The sequence below is a fragment of the Artemia sp. Qi Xiang Cuo genome, chromosome 2 (genome assembly GCF_049724085.1).
Source record: "Artemia sp. Qi Xiang Cuo chromosome 2, ASM4972408v1, whole genome shotgun sequence".
NCBI classification, from domain to species: Eukaryota; Metazoa; Arthropoda; class Branchiopoda; order Anostraca; family Artemiidae; genus Artemia; species Artemia sp. Qi Xiang Cuo.
In genome coordinates, this window is record NC_142795.1 from 95,202,138 (window position 1) to 95,227,314 (window position 25,177).

The 25,177-nt window shown below is 37.4% G+C and overlaps 1 protein-coding gene and 1 non-coding gene across 2 annotated transcripts in view; both read right to left on the reverse strand.

Annotated features, from left to right (window-relative positions):
* Ankle2 (ankyrin repeat and LEM domain-containing protein 2) overlaps positions 1–25,177 on the reverse strand; it is a 220,264-nt gene that overhangs the window by 17,869 nt on the left and 177,218 nt on the right. The window contains exons 5-7 of the mRNA XM_089104640.1: positions 13,260–13,553; positions 3,292–3,460; positions 964–1,156 (exon numbers count right to left, since the gene is read on the reverse strand). Coding sequence (XP_088960766.1) covers positions 964–1,156; positions 3,292–3,460; positions 13,260–13,553 — 656 coding nt within the window. The remainder of the gene's footprint in view (positions 1–963; positions 1,157–3,291; positions 3,461–13,259; positions 13,554–25,177) is intronic.
* TRNAE-UUC (transfer RNA glutamic acid (anticodon UUC)) lies at positions 15,099–15,170 on the reverse strand. Its single transcript has one exon. It is a non-coding gene; the product is annotated as a tRNA-Glu (tRNA).

Genomic DNA, 25,177 nt, shown 5'->3' on the forward strand with positions numbered 1-25,177 from the left:
AACACCAAAAATATTTACTAAGTTTAAATTAACATGACAAAAGAAAACATATTGGAAAGAATGTTAAGGCGTATTTCTCTTATTTAGCTTATTTTTGAAGTTAAGCACGATAATGGTTGTCGCGTGTCCGCGTTTATATGATGCATGAAAAAAAGTGATGTCATGGGATGCATCAAGCCATGGCTAATTGTAGAAAAAGCCAAGACAGGTAGTCCCAGTGAGTGAGAGGCAATCTGGGATAAGCCCTATTTAGGATTGTATAAAAATGATGTCATTTCATTTGTTGATAGATAAGTCATCCGTCCATATCATCCGTCCATACGTCATTTCTAGGGCAGAACTAAGGTAGATGGTCATAGAAATAAGGGATGAAAGATTGGATTGATTTTGGGTTGACACGTGACGGACAATATCCACTGGACTTGTATAAAAAATCTAGGACTGAATTTGCTTGGAATAACAGGCGGCGAACAAGTGAAACCTAAACCTAATAGGCTTGGCCGCTTATAGTCTAAAGGTGGAATACCGTGTCATAGGATTGACACATGACCAACACGTCCCGTGGACTTGCAAGCGAACATTTTTTTTTTCATATAGACACCTCCCACGTTAAAAATATTAAAACACAAAACGTATACTGCATGGAATTTTCATAAATCTTCTTAAGTTTTAATTTCAAATGTATTTTGTTAAGCAATCAAGGGCGAATCTAGAGCAAATTCTTGAGGGGGGGGGGGTGGCAATGTGACAAGGGCACCAATAATTTACCAAGTTCATAAGTTTATTTAAAAAAAGAGCAAAATACAGAGAAAAACAAGGAATGAGGGTGCCAGACGGGACACGGTAGTCCCTCCCCTTCCCCCCCCCCCTATATCCGCCACAATAAGCAGTTACCATTGGATATTAGCTAAGTATTGAATGAAATAGAGGTTATGATCGTCATCAAAACCCCTAAAAACTTACGATCCAAAAGCTTGAAGCCCTCGCTCAGGGTCTTTAAGGCGGTTTTCAGATAGAACGGTTATCCTTGAAGAAAGATTTAATCCATTTCGTGGAGTTAAACAAGAGAATGATCTACCACGGTAGTCCTGGCTGACTGGTGTGCTATGGTGGAGGAGAGCACCAAATTGCTGAGGAGACTCAAAGTACACACTATCTGAAAATGAAATTTATCAGCATTTAGTGTGGGCTACATAAATAATATCAAATTAAATTAACAGGCTATATCTTTTATATTTTCATAGGATAGTTTTTAATAGATGCTTATGTGTGTCTTTTGTTCGAAATTATTAGCTAATAAGCCTTTTTTAGTGCTGGACTATTATGGCCCTGGATGGGTGGGAGATACCATTTGAAAATGAATTTAAATTTTTAACATACATAAATAATTTTCAAATAAATGAATAGGCTATTTTTTTTGTCAAATTTTTATAGCATATTTAAAATTTTTAGCTAATAACGTCAATATTGACTGTTCTACATTTTTTTTTGAATTACTAGGCTATCAGTTTTACAGTCTTTTAACATATATAAACAATATCCAACAAAACTAATAGGCTATTTGTTTCAAATGTTTCTATCACGTTTTTATGGGTGCTAATATGTGTCTTTTGTTCAAACTATTTAGCAAATAAAGCCAATCTTTGCTTTTTTGCCTTTTTTTTTAGCTTTGGTCTGGTTTCCCTTAGTGCTAGACCATCATGTTAGGGTACATTATTACTCAATTCCATATTTGTTCCAGTATCAGCAAATAAAGCAGGTTCTACCAGCCTAAAAATGTTAGATTTTTCACTTTCCCTTTATATCCATTTTATTTTTGATCTTTTTTTTTAACTTTGGTCTGTTTTTTTTTGTCAAATCTCCACAATCAGCAGTTAATAGACAAATGCCAAATGCCAAATGTTTGACTATTCTACCATTTGATTTTTCAATCAAATAGTACTCTTATCTTCGTCTTTTACTATCGGTTTTTCTTTTTGTCAAATCTTGACATATACTTTCTAAAATACTGCAAGAAAAAAAAATATTTGGTAGGGCGGAGATGGCTGCTGAATATTGACATAGTCACTATGTGAAAATGAGACTATGATCTTCTAAAATGCAAGGATATTTTAAATAAAATTAGTTCCACTAATAAATAAATTATTAAGCTATTTTAGCATTATAAATCAAATTCATGATTATGAGCATAGGTGTTCCTATCTTGAGAGAGGAAAGAAGGATTTCAGAAGCTTCATCTTAATAGACTAAGGATTGAGCTGGTACGGAATGTAGGGTTACTGCACTATCTAAAATTTTACCTACCTTTCCCTGCCATTAACTCAGGTTTCTCTTAATCTTTTTTACTTTCATTATTGTCCCATTGCTTATCATACATTAAAATCACTCCTTCCTTCCCCATCGACACTCCCTCATGAATACCCTACTAAGAGTCTTTATACATTTTGAGAGTATTGCCAGTTGATCTGGTTCTTCCTGTCAATTATGTCCTTTTGAGATTTAAACAAATTAAAGAATTATTACCGTTTACTCTTGATTCTATTAATTTTTCGCTAATTTTGTTGTTCAGAATAGGTATAATTTGTGAATACATCCATCAAAATTGGCTTGCCTTTAATTCATACAGAACGATATAGATTGTCTCCAAAAAATTCAATAATACAGTTTTGGAATATATATATGAAAGATATGTTGATTTACGATCTCCTATTTTGTTTTCTAAAAATCAATCAAAATTATTTCTAATCGATAATTATTAATTAATATAAAGTCATGGATACCGGTGCTGGAGTTTATCCACATTATGGTTAGGTTAATTTGGAGTACGGGTTGCGAGTTAAACGTAGTGTCATTTTTTTTATCTTGATTATTTTTATTTTTTATTATTTCTTTTTTCATTACTTTCATACTATTATTCATTTATGTTTTTCTTTGTTGTTGTTTAAGGGAGCTGGTTTTTGATTGCAGCTCACTTTGCAGGCACCTTCAGTAAATATTTTTCTTTTCCGTTGTCTCATGCATTCTACTGTTAATTTGTCATGTAGTGAAATTAGTATGAAAATTAAAAGATTTTGAACTCGAACTTAAATTATACCCAAAACTCATGTTCGAATGTCACCTGAAGTGTCCTTAATAGAGAATTTCATAGAATATTTTTTTCCAAAATAAAGCGGACTTTGTGACTCAAAAAGTAAAGGGAATAGGAAAGAAGGAAGGAAAGAGGAAGGAGAGAGAAAGATTGAGAGAAAAAACAAAATTGAGATGGAGGAGGAAAAGGTAAAAATAAAATACCGGTGCTATCTTTCGTAGGTTCACTGCCCCGACGTACAGGTGTGCTTAATGTATCTGATAACAGCCTGTTTGATACAGCCCTCGGTGGGGTTTTCCACTCCTTGTGTAAAATTTCGGCTGTTTCACGATCAGTTGGACCAGCGTAGCCAACTACTTTTAAACCACCCCTCTAGAAAGAGAACATATTTTTGTATAAAAAGAAGAAAAAGGAAATATTTGACACTGCATTTAAATAATCCATGGCACTAGTGACTATAGAATAAGCCCCCCCCCCCCGCACCAAAAATCCCAGCATTCTTGTCATCCTCCCATATTCTTTTTCATATAATTTGTTCTTTCTTCTTGAAAATTTTTAGTTTTGCCTCCCTTCCACCCTTGACTTGCTGGTCCCCTATGAAATACATGTGTTCGTGCGAGATTGAAAATTTTGAACCATTACAAATATCAACTTTTTCAATAAATAGCACTAGTCATCATTATTTTGGGTTCGTCCGGAAACAGATTGACTTCATGAAAATCAATGCTCAGGTTCAAAGTTGTCTCCGGTCTAATTATGGTATGTTAGTGCCTTTAGTACTTAGTCTGTTTCTGTTTTTTAAGCGAAAGGGTTTTTTTTTTTGTCTTTTTATTATTTCACATAAAAGCTATTACTGTATTATCCCCTTGGTTATATTAATGCAAATTAATCTACTAAAATTAAAAACCAAGTATATTTCTTCATTTTTTTTTTTTAATCCCACCTCTTCTCCTCTCGGTGACATAATAATCTTTTTCACATAATTTCAAAACTTTAATGTCACCTACACTAATTTAAAAACGACATTTATTTTTAAAAATTTTATCCAAAAAAAATTGATGAAACCACACTCTGCTACTATAAATATTTAACATGACCAAATTTTTAAAAAAGGATTATTAGCCTTCATTATCCTTTTCTGTATTTTTATCCTATACTTTCTTTTTTTCCCCTTCCTTTTTTCCATTTTTCCCCTTTTTCCCTTTTACCCCTCAGCTTCATTTTACACCTATTTAAAAATAAATCAACAAAATTACAAACTTCAACCAAACTACAACCACCAAAAAACTTCTCTTCCTCTAATATCTCCTCCTTTATATCTCTGAAATTAAAAAAAACTAAATTAACCCAATATAACATTTTCATCATCCTAACTATAGACTCCCTTTTTCAAAAAAAAAAAATAATAATAATAATTTCCCATATATACCAACTAAAAATGAATTAAGGCCATCAAATACAACAGGTTACTCTCCGGGGCATACTACAACACAAATAAAAACAAAACAAAATACAACGCACGTCCCGCTTGTAGGAAGCTCCCCCTCCTTAGGAGAATCCTTTGGCGGTGGCTTCAACTACATTCCAAATTTCACATTACCCCTTCAAGCTTCCATAAAAAAAAAAAAAAAAAAAAAAATTGAACCATTCTTCCCTTACAAAAACCTCAACAAACAATAAAACATACTTAAACACCACAATACTTATTTGGAAAGAAGGGTTCAAAAATTCTAAAAAATTACCCATAAACTTTAAAATTCCAAATAAAATTCATACTTTACTTGATTGCCTTAAAAAAAAAAAAAAAAAAAAAAAAAAAAAAAAAAATCAACTATTTACCAAACTCTATATCCACTCCTCATCAATTCTTTCTTTCTATTTTCTATTCTTTCTCAAAAGCTCTACTTTCCCCCTAACTACTCCTTTAAATCTTTCTAGCTCAACTCTCTTTTTCTTTTTCCTCATCTTCCAAATATGGGTACATGCCCATATCACAATTAATAACATTCCTTTCTGCCTCTTTTCATCACCCTTTCTTTCAAAATCTAACTTCAAATTTTTTTTTTACTATTTAAACTCGCCATCTCTATATTCCCACCCCTAAAAACATCAAAAATAAAACTAAAAACTTCTTTATTAAAAATGCATTATATATTCATGCTGTAAACCATCAACCACCATTTCATGGCACAGGTTGCACTCCTTTATTTCACCCTTCGTGAAACGGCTTGTTCTATCCCGGTAAGGTAATATGGTGTGTATCACCATAAACATTACCCCTCTTTGACTAGTGTCACACGGTACTTCATTTAGATTTTTGAAAGCCGCATCAAAATTCATGAAAGGTTCTTTTTTTTAAACATGGTATAAGAAATCGTCCTCTCGGGTCCATATGTAATCATCTATGACCCTTTTTCTTTCTATCTGATTCAATCCATCCTGAAACACTCCTTTTGATCCTTAGTATATTTCTTCATATTCAATTCAATTTATTCAAATAAAAATAATAAGGATCCTGGAAGCGAACTTGTTGAGGACCATAACAACAAAAAATTGAAAATGAAGAAGAGAAAAAAAGAAAAAAAAGAAAAAAGAAAGAGAAAACACTGGTAAACTAGAAATCATTGATTAAAAATTTAGGAAATTATAATATAAAAGTTTAGTAACATTGTTAAAAAGCATGCGAAAACTCGTGGATAGTTTGACACTGAAGGGTACTGTGTTCTATTCAAGTCTATATTTATAAATGGGAGATCACTGGGCGGGCTAGAGACACACTTGGGGACAATAAAGGAACAGTGTTGGATGAACGGAGACAAAGGCCTTCAGAATTATTACAATTAAAATAAGTTAATAATTGTGGAGGGAGATTTTTATGGTAAGCGGAGTATGCAAGGGACAGATCTAATTTTTAATGATTCATTCAAAAGGGATAATACCAAAATCGGAGTACAAATCCTGGTTGGGATATAGTCGAAGCAGCCAAAAAACTGCTTTGATGGCACAGTTTTGGGCAGATTTTAATCTATTGGTGACTGAAGGATAAGTGTTGCGAACAGATCCGCAGTATGAGATATATGGATAAATAAAAGAGTGATAAAGGGTGACAAGGAGATCAGGAGGAAGAAAATTATTCACACGATTAATCATACTTACCTGTCGCAAGATTATGGCTCTGATGTAGGAAACATGTGTTGCAAATTATAGGGAGGAATCTATGAGGACACCAAGAAACTTGGCAACGTCGACCTGCGGGAGGAGATTGGTGGAATATTTTAATTTTAGGCCAAGTGCCTGCTGAGCTTCATTTTTTTTGTAAGGGGTTCGAAATAATACAACCTGACGATTCTTGCTGTTAATGGTCATGCAGTTAACGACACACCACTCCTGTACTCTATTGAGAAGGATTTGAGCAGAGGTGACGACGGACGGTAAATTAGGGCCGGTGATGAAAAAGTTGCTATCGTCAGCAAAAAGTACTGGGTGCACTGATGGACCCAGGTCCGTAACCAAATCATTAATATAAAGGAGAAAAAGTAGTGGACCAAGAACAGAGCCCTGCGGGACGCCCCTCAGGACAGGTAGGGGATGCAAGGTCATGCCGCCCAGACTCACACTCTGTACTCTACCAGAGAGATAAGAGCCGAACCATGAGAAAGGAATTCCATGAATCCCTATGTTCTTGAGTTTACTTATATCGCGGTATAATTTTGATTTCTGACAGTAATTAGGTGCCTACTGTACCCAAGACCGCCAAATGAGGTGGGGGGGGGGGAGCGGGAGCATCCACCCTATAAATTTTGACAAATACCTTTTTCGGTATTTTTATTACATTGAAAATATTTTCATTAAAAATTAGGTTAATTAATATTTTTAACGAATTGAATTAATAAATTATAAAATACATAACATAAATTGTGGATTCTTTGATTGACATAAACCTAAATGAGGAAAGCAAAAAGAGCGCTTTTTCATACAAAAGCACAATTTGGCGAATAGCCAACTTGTTATTATGAAGCAACAAAACATTATATTAAAGCTAACTTAACGCTAACCATGGAAGACTAAATCTAAATTGAACCGTAAAAGATAGTAGGCAAGTCTAGCTTAAGAAGTAAACTTAAACTAGCTTAAACTTAAGCATAACTTAAAGAAGTAAGCATAAGATTGTAAAGATAGTAAGCAGAAAATTACTTAGACTTACTTAGGTCCTCCTACGCCTGGGGGCGCATAACGCAGCAACTGTGTTTCGCCACGACGACCTCTTCTGAGCCTTCAACAATAGCTCCTCTAACGAGGACCTCGCCAGCTTCGCCTCCTTCATTAGCGACCTGCCAAGGGTCATTTTCGGTCTCCCTGATTTGCGGAGACCGGGGGTGTCCAACACCATGCATCGTGCGGCAGCCTTCCTTCCCCCATTCGCACCATATGCCCCCAATACATCCATCGCCGCTTTCTAATAAGATCAAGGATGGGGGTATGATTTGTCATACGATATATTTCATCATTTCGTATTCTTTCTGTCCAATGTATATTTAGGATAGACCTTAGGCAATTATTGTCGAATGCCTGTAGTCGTCGTTCTAGTTGAGCAGTGATGCTCCAAGTTTCGCAGCCGTACATAAGGACAGAGACCACATTGCTATTATAAATTCTAAGCTTTAACTTCTGGGAATATTTATTATTTCTCCAAACATTTCTAAGGTAGCTGAAAGCAGACCCAGCCAATGCTATTCGGCACAGTATTTCTCTTTCGGAATTGGAATCTTGCGTAAGAATGCTGCCGAGATACTTGAACTCTCTCACTTCCTCAATTTCCTCGTTGTTAACCAAAAGTCCTTCGGCTAAGTCAGGTATGACTGCATTCGACATTGAGTTGGTCTTGTTAGCATTTATGGAGAGTCCGACAGCATTTGCCATACGACCGAGTTCATTAATGTTGCGTTGCATATCTTCAGGGTCGTGGGTAATAAGCGCAACATCGTCAGCAAAATCACCATCATTGAGTTCTCTCAGTGGATTTAATTGTAAACCGCCACTAAAACTGCATCCACGGATAACAAAATCTATCACTATGGCAAACAATAATGGTAATAGAATGCAGCCCTGCCTTACACCTGACTGAACAGAAAACCACTCCGTTAGGCCACCCTTTGTCTGTACTGCGCACATGATATCATGATAGAGCGCTTCAATTATATTTACAATTTTGGTCGGAATTCCATACTGCACTAAAATCTTCCATATGGGTCCGCGATGTATCGAGTCGAAAGCTTTGAGAATATCTATAAATACTATAAGTAGCTGAACTTGCCATTCATTGGATTCATCCAGCAGGACTCTCAGGCTAAATATCAGGTCGCAACACGATCTATTCTGGCGGAATCCGTGCTGCTCATCTCTCAGAACTTTCTCCACTTTACTTTGAATCCTGTTAAGAATTATTTGGCACAGAACTTTGCTGCCAACAGACTGTAAAGCAATACCTCTCCAATCATCACACTTAGTCTTTTGTCCCTTTTTGAAGAGTTTTACAATTACTGCCTTCGACCATTCACTAGGGATTTTTTCTTCATCCCAAACCCGGGAAAGAAGATTAAATATGGGTTTGGCTAGGGTGTTTCTACCGTACTTCAGTAATTACGTTGGTATGCCATCGTTGCCTGCAGCCTTTCCGTTTTTCAAAGTCTTTAGGGCCTCCTTGACTTCAATAAGTATGAGAGGTCCAGGACATATTCCGAGATCGAACAGTGGTTCTTCAGGGATATTTAAAGTAGTTGTGGGAGGCATCTGATTTAGTACCTCGCTAAAATGCTCTTTCCAGCGTCGGACTATGTCATCAGTCTGGGTTAATAAAATGCCATCTTTGCTTTCAACTTGGGTTGACGATGCCTTTGAAATACCCGCCAACTGCTTCGTTATGGCATACACAGTACGGCTATCTCCCCGTCTAGCGGCTGCCTCAGCCTGTTCGGCCATAGTTTCGAGATAAATCCTCTTATCATCCCTGGTTGCTGCTTTGACTTGCTTATGGAGACGCTTGTACTTCGCTTTCAGGTTATCTACATATTCTCTAGAACAAGTCGTGCTATGGTCATACTTATCTACGAGGATTTTTAGTTGTGTCCTTTGATCAATAATATTCCAACTACTTTCAGATATCCACTGCTCTTTCTTCTTCCTGTTGTAACCCACAACTTCTTGTGCAACCTCTTTCACGGTTTCTGCAATTTTTTCCCACTGACTATCCAGCGACACTTCGTCCCTTAGAAGGGAAAACTTGTTTGACAAAGCTGTAATATACTTTTGCAATACGTTCGGGTCCTGCAATTTCCTCAAATTAAAGGTTTTCACTGGCCGCTGGGGCTTTGTCACAGTTTTTAGTTTCAGCTTGAACTTGACAACAGCAAGTTGGTGATCGGAATAACAGTCGGCACCTCGGAAGGTTATAATATCCTCTAAACATCGTCGCCTGTGCCTCTCAATTAGGATATGGTCTATTTCATTTCGTGTTACACCATCAGGTGAGTTCCAAGTATACTTGTGAATCTGTTTATGTGGAAACCATGTGGCGCCGACGATAAGTTCATGAGTAGCGCAAAAATCGATTAGTCGCACACCATTGTCATTAATTTCCCACAGTCCATGTTTACCGAGGATAGTTGGGGCATAAGAAGCATCACCTCCAACTTTAGCATTAAAGTCCCCACACACAGTCACAATATCATGACGATGTGTTTTTGCAACAACATTCGATAACGCACGATAAAATTCATCTTTGGTTCGATCACAGGCATCATTCGTTGGGGCGTACACTACAATAACTGTCAATTTGGCCTGTGAAGTGGCGAAACGGGCACGAAGAATCCGCTCACCAATTGGGTCCCAATCCACTAGGCATTTTTTGGGCCCGATTACTTAGTGCCATTACGACACCTGCTTCTTTTCTAGTCTCAAGTCCGGAATACAAGATGTGGTAATTCTCAGATTTCAAAGTCCCAAAACCAGTAAGCCTGGTCTCAGAAAGTCCAGCTATGTCAATACGGACCTTATGAAGGGTTCTCATAACACTGTTGAGTTTTCCTGGCTGTGTTTCTTGATTAACTGTTCTAACATTCCAATATCCAATACGAAAACAATCGGCCGTTTTCAAGAATCCAGTCCGGGGGCGTGCATTAGTCGTCATCACAGAAGAAGAAGAAGTCAATCCGAGGCTATCTGTTGCTGTTTTGGATAAAAATTAAAAAAAGCAGAAAATTAAGCATAACTATTTTGGATAAATCAAATAATCAGATTACCGACGCTTCTTGACTACTAGCTCCCTGCGTCGACCCTGCAGTGTGTTGCTACAGTAATGTTCGATCTCTGGGTCCATTAATATCAAACTAAGATCAAACCCACTACAGGACAACCGTAAAAGATAAATGGTTAACAATATAATTTTGAAACTAATTAATAAATCTTGAGGGAATGCGGACAAGGGCACCGACAGAAAGATATTTTGGAGGAAGAGGGAAGCCCAGAGAGATTTTTCAGGGGTGAAAAGGGAGAATTGGCTTAAAAATCTGATGCTACCATGGAGTAATTGTTTTTTACTCCTAAATCTCCCATCTTATTACGACGTTTGCTCTGGTAACTTTATCCTGAAAATTATAAAGGTATGGAATACCAACGCTTATTACAGATGGCCTTTAGATACATTGGAATATAATGTTATTTACTTCAGCACATGATTTTTTTTATACTCATTACAGTACCATGTGGCATGAATTACAGATATGGCTGAAAAGCTTGCAAATACGACATTACTATTCTTACTAATACATTTTTATAATTAATAACGTTGTTTAAAATTACGATTAAATGCAAATCTTATAAAACTTTAGCCCCCCCCCCCACAACAGGGGATTTTAGCCCACTTTAAATTTAGGTTTTACCTTTATTTAAATAATGTCTAAGTAATGTAAGAAGAGGGAGAATATTGGACAGCGCATCGTAACATCGGGCATTATGCATACCACCCTATACCCGTTAGATATTAAGGCATGTTAAAATACATTACATTTGCATTTATTAAGGTCCTTTAATTAGTAAATCGATAAAACAGGCGAATCATACAAAGCAATCTTTAAAATTACTGGATTCTGAAAACCGTATAGAAAGAAAGGAAATAGGAACTTCTTTGGAAGGTGTAAAGAGGGAGGCTTTGAACAGATAGGGCAGGAGGAGGAGCGTATGTAGCTGTACTGACCTCAGATGCCTTTTTGCTGTAGTGAGTTGTTAATAGTAGTTGTAGTAGCAGTATTATGCATTCCCATATTTTGCAGGCTATTTCGAATGCCTATTGTTTAACGTAAAAACGAATATAGAGATCGTTTTTACCATTTCCACACTTATTGATATATCCGTGTTAAAAAGAGTAAGTAAGCCAGAAAAGAAACAGTAAAAAGGGAGAAGGGAACTAGTAAACAGAAAACCAAAAGAGAAAGAAAGAAAAATTAAAAACAAGACAGAAATGAGAGATTTGAAGTCTAGAAATGGAATTACTAAGGCCCGAATTACAATGTAGAACTATTTTGCGTGGTTTATTGTTCTGACATTGTTGTCTGTGATTCTGTGATCATTGTCTGTTTTCTGGTTTTAGAAAATAAGGTTTTCCACTTTATGACTGGAAACATTAGTTACAAGGGCACCCGTATAAATTTTTCAAGGTCGAGGGATACACGAAAAATATTTTTCAAAAAAGGGAGTGGCTAAGACTTAGAAGTTAGATTTTGGGTAAAACAAATTTTTGACTGAAATTTTACCGGTAGAACAAAAATTTCGCTATCTTTAAGAGAGTTCCTGAGCTAAGTAAATAAACTTGATGCAATAAAATTATAGATCAAACGAAGGTTTGGTAAGTCCTTGCTATTATCCCCCTTTAAGTTTTTGCCCTCAAGGGGCTCAATTTTAATAAGCTGGAGAACTTGTGAGCTAGGCGAATAAAAGCTTCATAAATTGATCACCCCAGAAAGGGGCCACACTTTCCGAGCTCTTAACTATTATCCTTCTCCTCTTGTATTTTTTGAAGATTCTATGAAAATGAATACTACTGTTAAAGAAACTCAAATTCGGCAAAAAAAAAATCTGGCTTAAATGTTGGGAACCTAAGCCAAACATAGAGTCAAAAAGAAGCAGATACTAGGCCAAAATATTTTTTTTTTGTCAAGATAAAACAGACAGCCCTGTCATCATCACGATATATTTAAAGCCGCGCGAGTAAGGAAGTAGTGAGTAGCAGTAGGAAAACTGCAATCAGGAAAAGTGCAGAGCAGACCAATGATAAGTCCACATTTAATTACCCTAATAAAAAATCAAAGGGCTCATACTTTTGTAACCTTCATCAAATCTTTAATTTTATTTTTCATGTTGATTATTTATTATTTACTATGTTGTTTTTTTAACTTACCATACTGCTTCAGAGCCTTCAGTAAAGTTTGGTTATTTGACGGTTTCTTTTCCACGAATCAGCAAATAGAGTGAAACAATTATAAAAGTTAATCTGTTTCTGTAACCAAAATAGATAACTCTAAGCTCTGAATTTGATATTATTTTTGAAAAAAAAAAACTACTGATTCAAATTATTCAGCAAAGTTTGGTTATCTATCTATATGTTTCCTTTATACAAATGATGAAAGAGGAAAAAGAAAAAAACATAGATCAACAAAGGAAGTTAACCAATTGCAATTCTTTTTTCTGAAACTAAACAGCGAACACTAAACTCAGAATTTGGTGTTATTTTTGAAAAATAACGCCAGTTCCAACATGAGAGAAACTGAAGTTTCGTGATAAACATTTTTTTTTTTTTTACCAATACAAAACTTCATCAGTGATATAATAGAACATACAAAGAAACATATAAGAACATAACTAAGAATATAAAAAGCAATTAATAAGCACATAAACACATTAATAAACACATAAGAAAAAATAACACATAAAGAACACAGGTCTTCATAAACTTCAGAAAAAGATCTATAATCCCATATTTTACCATTTTAAAAATTCTGGCTAATTTTAACATAAGGGCCACTAAAAACTTCTGAAATCTTTGCCATATTTACATGCCACGGGCTTGTCACTAATAATTAATTTAAAAAAAAAAAACTCTAAAGATACATCAACTCACCCTTAAGGGAGATTGCACGCTGGTTCTAGACAAGGCTTCATTGTGCGGTCCAGTCGGACTAGCCAAAGGTGTGATACCAGGAATTTTATTGACAGCTGAACGAGCCAAGACAGTTGGCAATGGAGAAGGCTTGTCACAAACGGCAGTATCCGGAGACCACAGATCCCCAACAGCACGCTGTTCTGTCAAATCATCACTAACAATTATAGGAATATAAAAACGTTCACTAAGAAGCTTCCGCATTTTTTTCTTCACATCAGGAGGCGTGTCAGCCCGTGCCCGTGAACATACAATCTAAAACCATGAATTCAAGTAGGAAAACAGCAATAGAGGCACGTCAAAATTACTTTTAACAGACAAAAATCTGAATTGTCTGCTTTTTTAAAGCAAAGCGTAAAGGACACTTCAATAAACACTACACTATAAATAGTATAATAAACAATATGATTCATTTTCCAATAAACAACAAAACCTGACTAGATTAAAGCAGAAGAAAAAACAAAAAACCTAAAAGCTTGGTTAGAAAAAATCTCGGTTGAAAACATGAAAACAACAATGACCCATTATAAGGATGAGTTCACCCATCCTTATAAGGGTGAGGTTGTCTTAAGAGGCAACTGGGCGCTTTTTTCGTAAAAGCTTTGAATTCTTTATATTTAATGTATGTTAATTTCTATAAAAAGCCTGTAGATTTGCTATCCAAAAACCAGAGGTGAACCAGCTCGGCAAATATTTAAAGACTTTTCATATTAAAGTTAATTAAATAATTTTGAGAGCCTGTTACTACGTCTGATTTTGATGAATAGCTAAAATTCCTATAAGGTCTCCCCTTACCGGTCTTTTAGGTGAAAATTAGCAATCTGATTACGGCACTGAAGCTCAAACCCAGATCTTAAAACTAAACGTCCTAGACCTTAGAAGTATGAGTCTAATCTCAGTTGATAATTTCACGATTTAACACGGCAACATCTATAAAAAAACAGCAAAAAATAACAAAAATAAAAATGGAATTCAACTTTTAAAGTGGTGCCTCACAAAGAAAATAAGGCTATATATTATCTTTTTAACTAGGTACAACAGGAATGCGTAGCATTCAAAAACCATAAAAAAATAAATTTACTATTAAAATCATCTGTATGGTCTAAGAAAATCTTTCCAATGGTTTTACATTTTTCGACCTGAAGCTTTGCAAAGCAACTAACAAATTTGCTATCCAATGTGCCACTGCAAAATCAAGGTCTGAAAATTTTAGTCGTGGCACCAAGAATGGAGGATTTCCTGGTTAGTATGACGTTTTTTTTTAGGATATGAGAAATGAAACACATAGCTACATAAATGATGTATAAGAAAGACTTTTAATAAACTTTGTTTTACAAATAGACTTAAAAGGTTCTAAGATTTTTTCGGTTTTAAAGAATACTTTTGAAATACATACTTCAAAAATTAAAACGTGGTGCACATTTTCAGTCAACTACCGATTGATATCTAACTATTTATCATACAAGCATAATCTTATGAATGCTGTGGATGCTATATTCACAGGTGTTTTTTTTATTAAAATGCGCACTACCTTTAAATTTTGAAGTATATATCAAAAGTATTCTTTAGAGCCGAAAATTTATTTGTCCCTTTTTAGTCCATTCGTAAAACGTGGTTTTTAAGTTCTTTTTATAAGTATTGTTTTAACTCTTTTTGGTCTTAAATTGCGCAAATTGTACCTACTTAGTTCTTCAATACATACTATATTTATTATGCACTGAACTTCCCGACACACAACGTGGAGATTTTTTATTACCTTGGGAAATCTACTGTTTCTGTAGATCCTTAAATTAAAAAAAATTCCCATACCGGGAATCGAACCCGGGCCTGCTGGGTGAAAGCCAGCTATCCTAGCCACTAGACCATATGGGACTTAAAAGATATATCTTATAAAGGGAACTTGATTATGAAAAATACTTGGTCATCCTACTAAATTGTAGGATAATTAATGATAATTCCTTGTATATAGATTTCTTGTTTTTTTACAATTACAAGACAGGGAGAAATATAACTCAAATGGTGAATTTAATTCACCCTTAATAAAGTTTTAAAGTTATTTTTATATTCTCCCCCCAAAACAAAAGTCCTGGTTGTAACTCTGGGGATTTTACATCATTTGCTAACTTCACCCTCCTGTTGCCTCTCCCCTAGAATTAATTCTGTATTTATCTGAAGGCTTAATGAGTGTTAGGAATTTAGGATGTTTTGGCATTAAAATGCACCCTTCGAGGCATATCCCTCCCGCCCTAACAGGGCGTCGTTTGGGAGGAGGCTGTTAACTCCCCCGAAAAATATGGAGAAAAATTTATTATATATCCCATTCCCCTTGACTATGCGGATATAGACCTCGCTTGCCCCCCCCCCCCATTAAAAATGTTGGAGATTCGCCACTGCTCGCTAACTACAAAATAATCAGAAAACCCATTTTAGACGTTTAAAGAGATTTCTTGTCCTTTTTTGTAAGTCAAAAGTGATAGGAGATCAACCCTTCAAGAGTAGGGGGATAGTTTCTGCGTTGGGGGGTGGGGGGGGGGTGGTGGTAAGCGCCAAGACTCCCACAAACACCTATTCTCATATGACTCCTAGGCCCCAATTCTGCATAGATGAAACAATCTAGCAGCACTCTCGACATACTGAGTGCCATCATTTTACATACCTCTACATTATATTAACCTTGTAACTCAGCCTCTTTAACTCTTTAGAAAACGTAGTTTTTTTCAAATAATTTCTGCACGTTTTTGTACAGTTTATTACTTATTATTGCTTGACTAACTGTTAGCTGATCGTGTCAGGAGTTAAAGTTGGGGGCTGCCGCCCCCCAAACCCCCCGCTCTTGAACATTCTTGTGTTAAGGCTTTTAATTCCTGAATACTCAAATCACGTCGTACAGGGTGCCTCCTAATCCCTGTACGTTTTAAGGTTCGAACTTGTGACTCAGCCTCTTTAACAGCCCCCCAACTGTGCCTCCTAATCCCTGTACGTTTTAAGGGTCGACCTTGTAACTCAGCCTCTTTAACTCTTTAGAAAACGTAATTTTTTTCAAATAATTTAAAAAAGAAACTGAGTTTCTTTTCAAAGTATATAAAAAAGTTGCTCTGATGGTGAATCGAACCCGAGTTTTCCACCTGAAAGTCTGAAGTCTTAGCCGCTGGACTATTCAAACACAAGAGTAATTGTTGTTTAGCAAATAGAAGGTATTTTCGACGCAAGCAAATTCCCAAAAATCTTGATATGTGGTTTTTGGAAAACAGGGAAGGAGTGATCAGATTGAGCTGAAATTTCGACGATAAGCTCCCAGGCCCCAGGAAAGCTTATCCTCTAAATTTCAGCCCGATCAGACAACGTTAAAGGGGGGTTGTGGAGGGAAAAATTAACATGGGCTAATATAGGAAAACGAGGTTTTTCGTAAATGTAAATTCGGGGGATAATTTTTTCGGTCTGAAAATATCAAAAGGCCCTAACAGGTCGAATTCTGCTTCGAATGAGTCCTCATTCAACCGGATCCGGTGCCAACTGTGGCCTGTAGGCGTGGCTAACAAAAAAAAAAAGAGATGAATTTTAAGTGGCTATATTTGGTTTTTTGAAAACAGGGAAGGAGTGATCGGATTGAGCTGAAATTTCGAGGATAAGCTCCCGGGCCCTAGGAAAGCTTAACCTCTAAATTTCAGCCCAATCGAACACGCTCTAATTCCAAAAATTGTCTGGGGTATCATGGGTAACCACGCTTTGGTTCTAGGTACCCCCCCCCCCCAGTGGAAAATAAATCCCCACTGAAAGCCAATTATTTCCAAAAACTTTCTTCCCACTAAAGATTCCCCCTGAAGAAAACTCACCCGCGAAAAATGTCCGTATATTTCCCAATAACAAATAGCCTATTATATATAAGTAATGGACAAATTGCCACACTTAAAAGGCACTTAAAATTCTACAATGTATTTTCTATTGTTTTGTAGTTCGCAGTGGCGTCGTTGAGGGGGAGGGCAGGGGGGGGGCAGTCACTCCCCTCACAATAATTCGGAGAAAAAATTATTATGCAACTTTGAAACCGTTGATCGTTTTAAGGTTCAACTTCGTTTTTTTACTCGACTCTTTTTTAAAGATTATTTCATTTATTCTGTAATAAAATATTCCAATCTTTAAAGTTTCATATGTAACTGTTCTTGGAAATTTGCTGACAAATTATTATTATTAGAGTAATTTTTCTTAGGCTATTGGGCTACAGTCAGGGCCGTCACGTATGGGGGGCAGAACATGTGTATGTTCATAAAGTAGGGGCAAAAGGAGGGGTAATGGGCTTGATGCGTAAAATATTTTCTGCATGGCCGAAAAAACTCTTTTCCACGTTTCTATGAAATTTCCCACCTAATAATCTACAAAACCACTAGCAAATTTTCCATTCTATATGCCAAGCAAAAATAAAAGATTAAAAGACTTTGTTCATGGTATTCTCACACATGTGGGTCTTATTGCCTTTACTTGCATATAATCTTAAGACCTATTTCCTTCTTCGGAGTTGTTCTTCTTCTTCTTCTGATAGATTTTCTCCCACAAAGAAACAAAAAAAGGAAATTATAATCTTGATAAATTATCCCTATTTATAATCAGAGAAAAACATATATATTTTGGACTAGGCTTATACATTCTGTTTCAAGTCGTTACATAAAACTCATGAAATTAAGGCGTTTATGAAATTAGATTGAAAAGACCGTGGAAATACTGTAAGATGAAAAATGTAAGTTGAAAATATTACAAACTATTGAAAATATTATATAAAAATATTATTAAATTAGAGGTCTGAAATTAGAGCCAAAAATATTACAAAATTAAAGCCTTTTTTCCAAGGTGCACATTACCATGACCACCAAGACTAATTTCGTCAAAAACGACGGGTTCTTTCAGTAGCTTTGAAATTTATTGCCTGATAACCTGCAATTTCTTGATTAGGATAGCTAATCTTCTGCGGTTAATAAAAAGGACAGGCAATTTAACAAATGTGGGCGTGTCTTTGAATTCACAGTCAGGGTCATCTTTTTTTATTCCCAGTCATCATTAATTTTTTCAATCGTTGGTGTTGCTTACTTTCTAAGAAACACAGCCAACATTCGCAGGAAACTACGCCCCTGGGGACCTTGGCAATTTTAAGCCCCCATATGCACTTATTTTGTGTTTTGCCGAACCCCTCGCCAAAATGACATTCTACCTCGGGTAGAGTGCGTACGATAGAGCTTTGAAAGATTCTTCTGCCTAAAAACAAGGAGAGAAAAATCTCAAGACGAAGAAGACAAACAGGACTACTAGTAGGAGAAAAATAAGTTTTGACCAGGAAAAAATTGGTATAGAAATGGTTTCTTCACCATCCGGACCGGAAAAAAATGCTTAACAACATATCAAAAATCTAAATCTCTAGCTCGATGCAAAATTGTTTTTTTTAATGTTTTTTTATTTCTTTTCTCAAAAACCGGGAAAAAAAAAATTAAAAACGTAAACTATAATGTTTTACACATCTTTTTAGATCAGCTTTTCGCTCTGAATTCATTTCTTTTACTCATTTTGTTACCTGACCAAAAGAAAAATATTTATCAACAAAAAAAAAAAAAAAAAAATGGGGAAAAAACTGTGTCTTTGGGGAAAAAAACTCTTGACAGCGTTTATAAAGGTCTACTATGGAATAATTTTTTCGTTCTTTTAGTATTTTCTGTTGTCTAAACGAAAGGCTTAGAAAAAAAAAGATTAAACAACAAGAAATAGGAATGACGAAACACCTCAGCGCCAAACACCATGAGACAAGGTAGGTTCTAACTTAATGTGTTCAGAGAAAAGCTTTTATATTTTTCAAATATATAGAAATTGCACATCATCAAAATGTAGGAACCAGATTTTTCATCCTCACAGTTAACTGTTATTCTTCTTCACTAAGTTCTTCTTCTTGAAACTTCGAATTGTTGCACGAGCTTCCCTTACAGGTACGGCAGGCTATAGTACACTCAAGTCCGTTTTTCTTACAGGTACACTTTTCACTATCACAGCCGTCAATACGACACGAGCATTTGATAATTTTCAGCAGCTGAGACGGAGCGGCAGGGAGATCTGTTTTTATTGGCGCAAAAACTTCGTTATCCTGCAGTTTCTATCCCAGGCGTAAAGGGTCTACTGGGTTCCCGAGCCAGATTTGAACTTGGCAGTAGACACGTAGCGAGTGGTACTTCTCTGCTGCCTGAGTCGGTGGCAGTTCTTGTGGATGCACAAAAGTGGTGGCAGTGCTCACTTTTCTGTGAAAGATTAGCTTTCTGGCAGTGTCCAGGTTCGAAATATCAGGGCAACCGTACAGTATCAACAATGCTCGCTCTCCTGCTACCACAATATCGTCAAGCGATGCGAGCTTGTCGCCAAATATAGCAGCGCTGTCCCTGAAACTCTTGTTGGAAAGTAGCAGCTGAACGGCTTTGCTCTTTCCTATTCCGGAAAGGTGAGAGGTTGTGTCACAAAGCAGCACGGCATGACAGATCGGTATGAGATTGCTGACATCTGTTCCTTGCTTCTGCTTCATCTCACTATTATCCCAAGCTGAACTAGTACCGCCAAACTTAGCTTCAGGTGAGAAATATAAACTCCCGGAACGCGAATCTGATCGACTGATCAGAAGAACCAAGATGTCAGTATCATCAGCAACCACGATTGTGTCTGTAAGACTAGCAGCTTCTACGGCTTTTTCCACAATCAGAACGTCGGCGTCTCCTTCCGAGTGGAAAATTCGGAAACCTACGGCTTCCAAATGGTTGCCGAGCAGCTTCAGGAAACGTCCTTTGTTTGTCTTAAATGAAAGAAACCTTTCTTTCTTCATGCAGAGGGTCATCTCTTTCGTGAAAAAAACTTGACGGCCAACCATCCTTGCTCGACGTAAATGGGTAGCATCTTTGATTGCTGGACCATCTTCATATCCGTCAAACACAACGATCGCACAAGGGTACCTTGCTTGTACATAATGGACGTATGAAGCAAAGATGACCTTGAAGGTTGACCCTACCTTCCATGGAACTCGATGTAGAAGAGAACCACCACCCAAGATGATGTTACACGCAGAAGCAGGTCTTGAGGGTGACTGAGTCTCGATTCCGCAAGCCTGAAAGATCGCTTTTGCAAGCTCTGGCATATTTGCTTTTCTCATAAGGCCATCGCTTTCGAAAAGAGAAGGAGGAATCGTACAAAGTTCGTACTTGAAGTATTCTTCTCGGAGGTCAGTTCGTTGGGCTACTATTATAAACCGCTGGAAAAGGAGCGCCGGATCTATGTGCGCCACCTCAGGGGAACCCTCCTTTTTGGCATTCATTAGGGTCACTTGGTCTTTTTTCTTGAATACTTGCTCCTTCAAGGTTTTTCCCGTCATCTTACTTAGAATCAACTTTCCAGCCACATCGGCCTCGTCAACATTAATATCTTGGGAAGAAGTTATGCCGTTGACAATGTTTTTAAGCTGATTGTCACCTCTGAACGGAGAAGATTCTCCGAAGTATTCGACGAGCTTCTGGGTATCGTCGAAGTCACGCTCCTTTCTACTGGAACTCATGTCGCGGTGCAGCTCACTTGTCGAGTAACCAATTTTTGTCAAATTTTGCATCAAGAGGTTGATCTCCAGGCATGCTGGTCTTGACAGAACCCAAATGGCTCTCTGCTGTTCTGTCATCTCACCTCCAGTTGTAAGACCGCCCGATGTTTTCAGACTTCTTATATACTCCTTCTCGTTGACAAGATCTGCCGAGAGCCCAGCCCAGCGTCGCTCTGATCTTCTAATGGTGTGACCTCCCTGTTCAAATGCTTCGAAGATTGGTGGGTGACTAGTTTGAAGCTTGGCCATCTCTTGCTGGTATATCCAGACCGACTAGACATAGAGGTTATGTCCAGATGCTGCTAAAAACGGAAGCATCTATACTGCAGATTGTAGGTGCAAATCCCACAGGCCTAGTCTCTCGGCACGTATGAACTTAAGCAGTATCCCAACCATGTCAAGATACTGAAACCAGAGCTTCGCAGTTCTCTGTGTCAGCAGGTCTTGGCGTCTCTGCTTGAGAAAGTTTTCAAGTTGCTTGAGCTGGGGATCTTGACTGAGATCTTCGGGTGGGAGGTATCCATCCAGTACGTTAGCGAAGACAGTAGACATGTCTAGAGACGTCAACGTCGCTTGCTCTTCTTCGAGGAGATGAGCATATATGGCCGAGCTCACGAGAATGTGAGATTTAACAGCTCTAGAAATCGCTTTTCCAGAAAGAATGTTCGGCACTGCACCAGTCACGTATACCGATTGCAGAACCTCTTTCAGGCCAGAACCTTGCAAGAGGTGTCCTATGCATCCGACGAAACTCATCATCAAATGAAAACCGCCTAACTTGAGAACAATACTACTCAGCTCATTCGTCGTGTCGGACTTGAGGATCTTCATAGACTTCCACCAGAGCGGCTGGTCAAATGTGAGAACGGGTGTGAATCCGTAGGTTCTGCCATGCGAAGCTACAAAGCGCAAGATTGAGTAAACGCAGGGTTCATTGCTAGACGGGAGGTAAATCATCGGTAAAAACAAGACGCTTGCCTTGCTGCGAAGGTTTCCCGTTTTATGATGTATTTCGTTAGAGAAAACTGAATGCATGCAACCATTCTAGCTCGGCCTGGTGATATTCAGGGACCCGGTAGCTAACCAGAGCTGATTGAGTGAGGCATACGGGTTGTTGACATTTTTGCCAAGGATCTTATCATATTGCACCTGTGAAAGCACTGTCTCACTTAAGCGGTAAGGGTAGATGGGAATTTTTACTTTTGGGCTACTTCAACTAATGAAACTTCAACTCTCGGAATGGGTGATCGGCTGTTAATGAGAGGAGGCGTGACTGTTGCTAGCAGAGCCATCCCATGGAAAGTGTTTCTTCCGTCCATCGTGCAAACATCGTAATCTGCATTATCAGCTACCTGCTGCACAGCATGTGCGGAGGTAACTCCTGCAAGGCTAGATTCATCATGGACTGATGCACAGCGTTTAAATTTCCGGACTTTAGTAAAGGAGGAGCAGAATCCATGGCTGTGTATAGTCTCAATAAGAAATCTAGGCTTGAAATGGTGATCCTGTTGCACTGTTAAGCTTAGTTGCAGTGGACAAATGAGGGCACGCGGGCGAGCTGCTAGAACGATGGAATTGCTAATGGCAAGCACTTTGAAGGAAATATCGGTCCAACAAATATTTCATCTAAGAACACCATTAGGCTATTAGGTAGAGAGACTTTCAGCTGTTCTCCAGAAGAAATCTGCTTTGCGGTCATATATGATTCCTTCTGTGCTGGCAGTCCTTTGATATCACTTTTGATAATCTTTGTTGCTGCTCTAATAAGCTTGATTTTCTCACTCTCTTCGTTACTGGTTTTGTCCAAGTAATAAAAATTCTGAAGTATCGCTGATGCTTTTTCTTTAAATGTCACCACGTCAGCCTTACCGTCAATAGTTGCAAATACTAGCTGGTCACTGAAATATTCCAGAAGCTTGCTCTTCAAGTACTTGTTAGAGTACGGTTCAAGGTCTGTCCCATTAAAAAGCTCTCCCATTTTAACAACAAGTTCACTGACTGTATACTGTTCTTCGTCATTTTCTTTGAAAAAAGTAGCCAGCTTCAAAAACGCCTGATATCTTTCATCTTGACCTGGCCTCCCCCTTTTTGGACGTTTTTTATCTGGCTCAGTATCTTCGAGTATTCCAAAAAGTTCTTGTGTCGCAAATCTGGCTGGAAGGCTCTTATTTAATTGAAACATAGAAAAACAGGCTTTGTGATAAATGGCGTCAACTGCGTGCAGGTCTGACACTGAACGTATTTGACGGAAAACGTTATTTGATCAATCATCATCACTGCTTTTGTACACTGCCTTTATGCTCTCTTCAAGGTCTTTTGTCCGAACTTTGTACCACTCGTGTTCTTTTCTGTGAATAGTGTCGAGATTTATCCTTGTCGTGCAGAAAAAGCAACGCTGTTGGAAGCTGAAGCTTGGAGTCCGTGATCGGAGTACCACTTTTTCTGCGTCCGTCTTTTCTTGCCTGGTTCGTCGTCTCTCATTCTCAATTTTCGACAGGTATATTGTTTGTGAAAGTCTTTCTGCAAGTAACATGGACTTGGTTCCCTGCCTCGACAGAGATGCTGGTATACCTCTCGTTTTGCTAGCTTCATTGATTGCCGTAGCTCCTTTTTCTGCCAGTACCGACGATTCTGAGGCGTCTATTGAACGTTCACACAGGGGACATAAAACTGCGGTCCCAGCAATCTAAAAAGGAGAACTGAGAATAAGTGAGTATAAGTAGCATAAGCATAAGTAGTATAAGTAATAATTGAACATAAGTATGTGACTAAGTGGAGCTGTCGGTGAATGTTACAACAAAAACCCTGATTCTGAACCGAAAAATCTGTAGCTAAACCCTCCCCAGTTCAGATAGGTTACTAAAATAAATGAACTGTCAATCTTGTTGAGGGCCGGCGTCGAGCATCATGGGTGCTTTAAAAATTCTTGACGAGGGAAATCTGACAATCCCATCCGCGAAAGGGACCGGCGATAGTCAATAGTACTCTTGCTTCCACTAGAGAAATAGCTTTTTCATTCCGCTTAGCGTCGTCGACCGTGCTGCACTTTAGCGACTTGTTTGCTGTACTTAAGTTGTCTTCAGACAGATGGTGCTGATAAAATATGTGTCACATAAGAGAAGTAGGACGACCGTAGGGTCTTCTTTCCTTTCTATATTTCCTTCCTCCGATTCCTTTCCGCTTCGTAGTAGTTACGTTACAAAAGCATCGGCAAAAAAAACAAACAAAAACGCACCTGTGTTAAATTTCTGCTCTGACTTCGAAATACTTTTCATCTGAGGAATTTTTTTGCAGATAGATGGCTCTACAAGGCTCAGAAGACTGAAGCAACTTTGAAAAGAGTGTAAGATCAAGGCATGGTGCAACAGAAAGTGAATATCAGAAGGGACTTTCCAGCTGGTTGAAAATGTTGTCACCAATAAAGCTCGGTAGGAAAAGAAATGGATTCGGAACGCCGGTAGGCTATTTGTTCAGATGGGGAAAAATGAACCGAAAATTCGTGCTCCTCTTCGAAAAAAACCCTGTGATCGTGTGTCGCTTGATTTTTTTTTTTTTTTTTTGATTTTTTGCTTCATAAAAAAAAAAAAACAAAAAATAAAAAAGACTTAAATGATTAAAAGTGATGCTTATGTCTAATAAAAGAGCACAAAAACAATCGTTTCTTAAAAGGGAAACCATCAATAAACTACTTTTCTTTTCACGGTTCCTTATTCTCGGATTCTGGAAATATCTAAAAAATAGGCGCAAAAAACGTGAAAAAAAGGGAATTTCGCAATGGGATGAAGATTTAGATTTTTGATATGCTGTAGAGCTCTCTTTTCTGAACACAGTGGTGCAAAAATAATTTCTATACCAATTTTTTCCTGGTTCGACCATTTTTTTCCGTATCTTTCCCCTACTATACGGCCAGTAGGAGGAAAAGACAAACTGAAACGACACGGATATTTCGCCTGTATAAAACAAGGCATCTTCAAAACAAAGAAACACAGATAAAATCTAAAATAACCTAAATTAAATAAAATCTAAAACCAAGAAAATACACACACACACACACATACAGTTCGTTATCACGAACTGTTTGCTTTGATGTATCTATTGGTACCAAAATTTCGTTCTTTAGAGTTTCGGTTACTATTGAGACAAGTGTGTCTATTGGTATCAAAATTTTGTTCTTTAGAGTTTCGGTTACAATTGAGACAAGTAGCTATTATTACTATAGATTTCATTACCATGAACTGTTTGATTGCTTCAAAATTCAAATATCTTTGAAAAGACT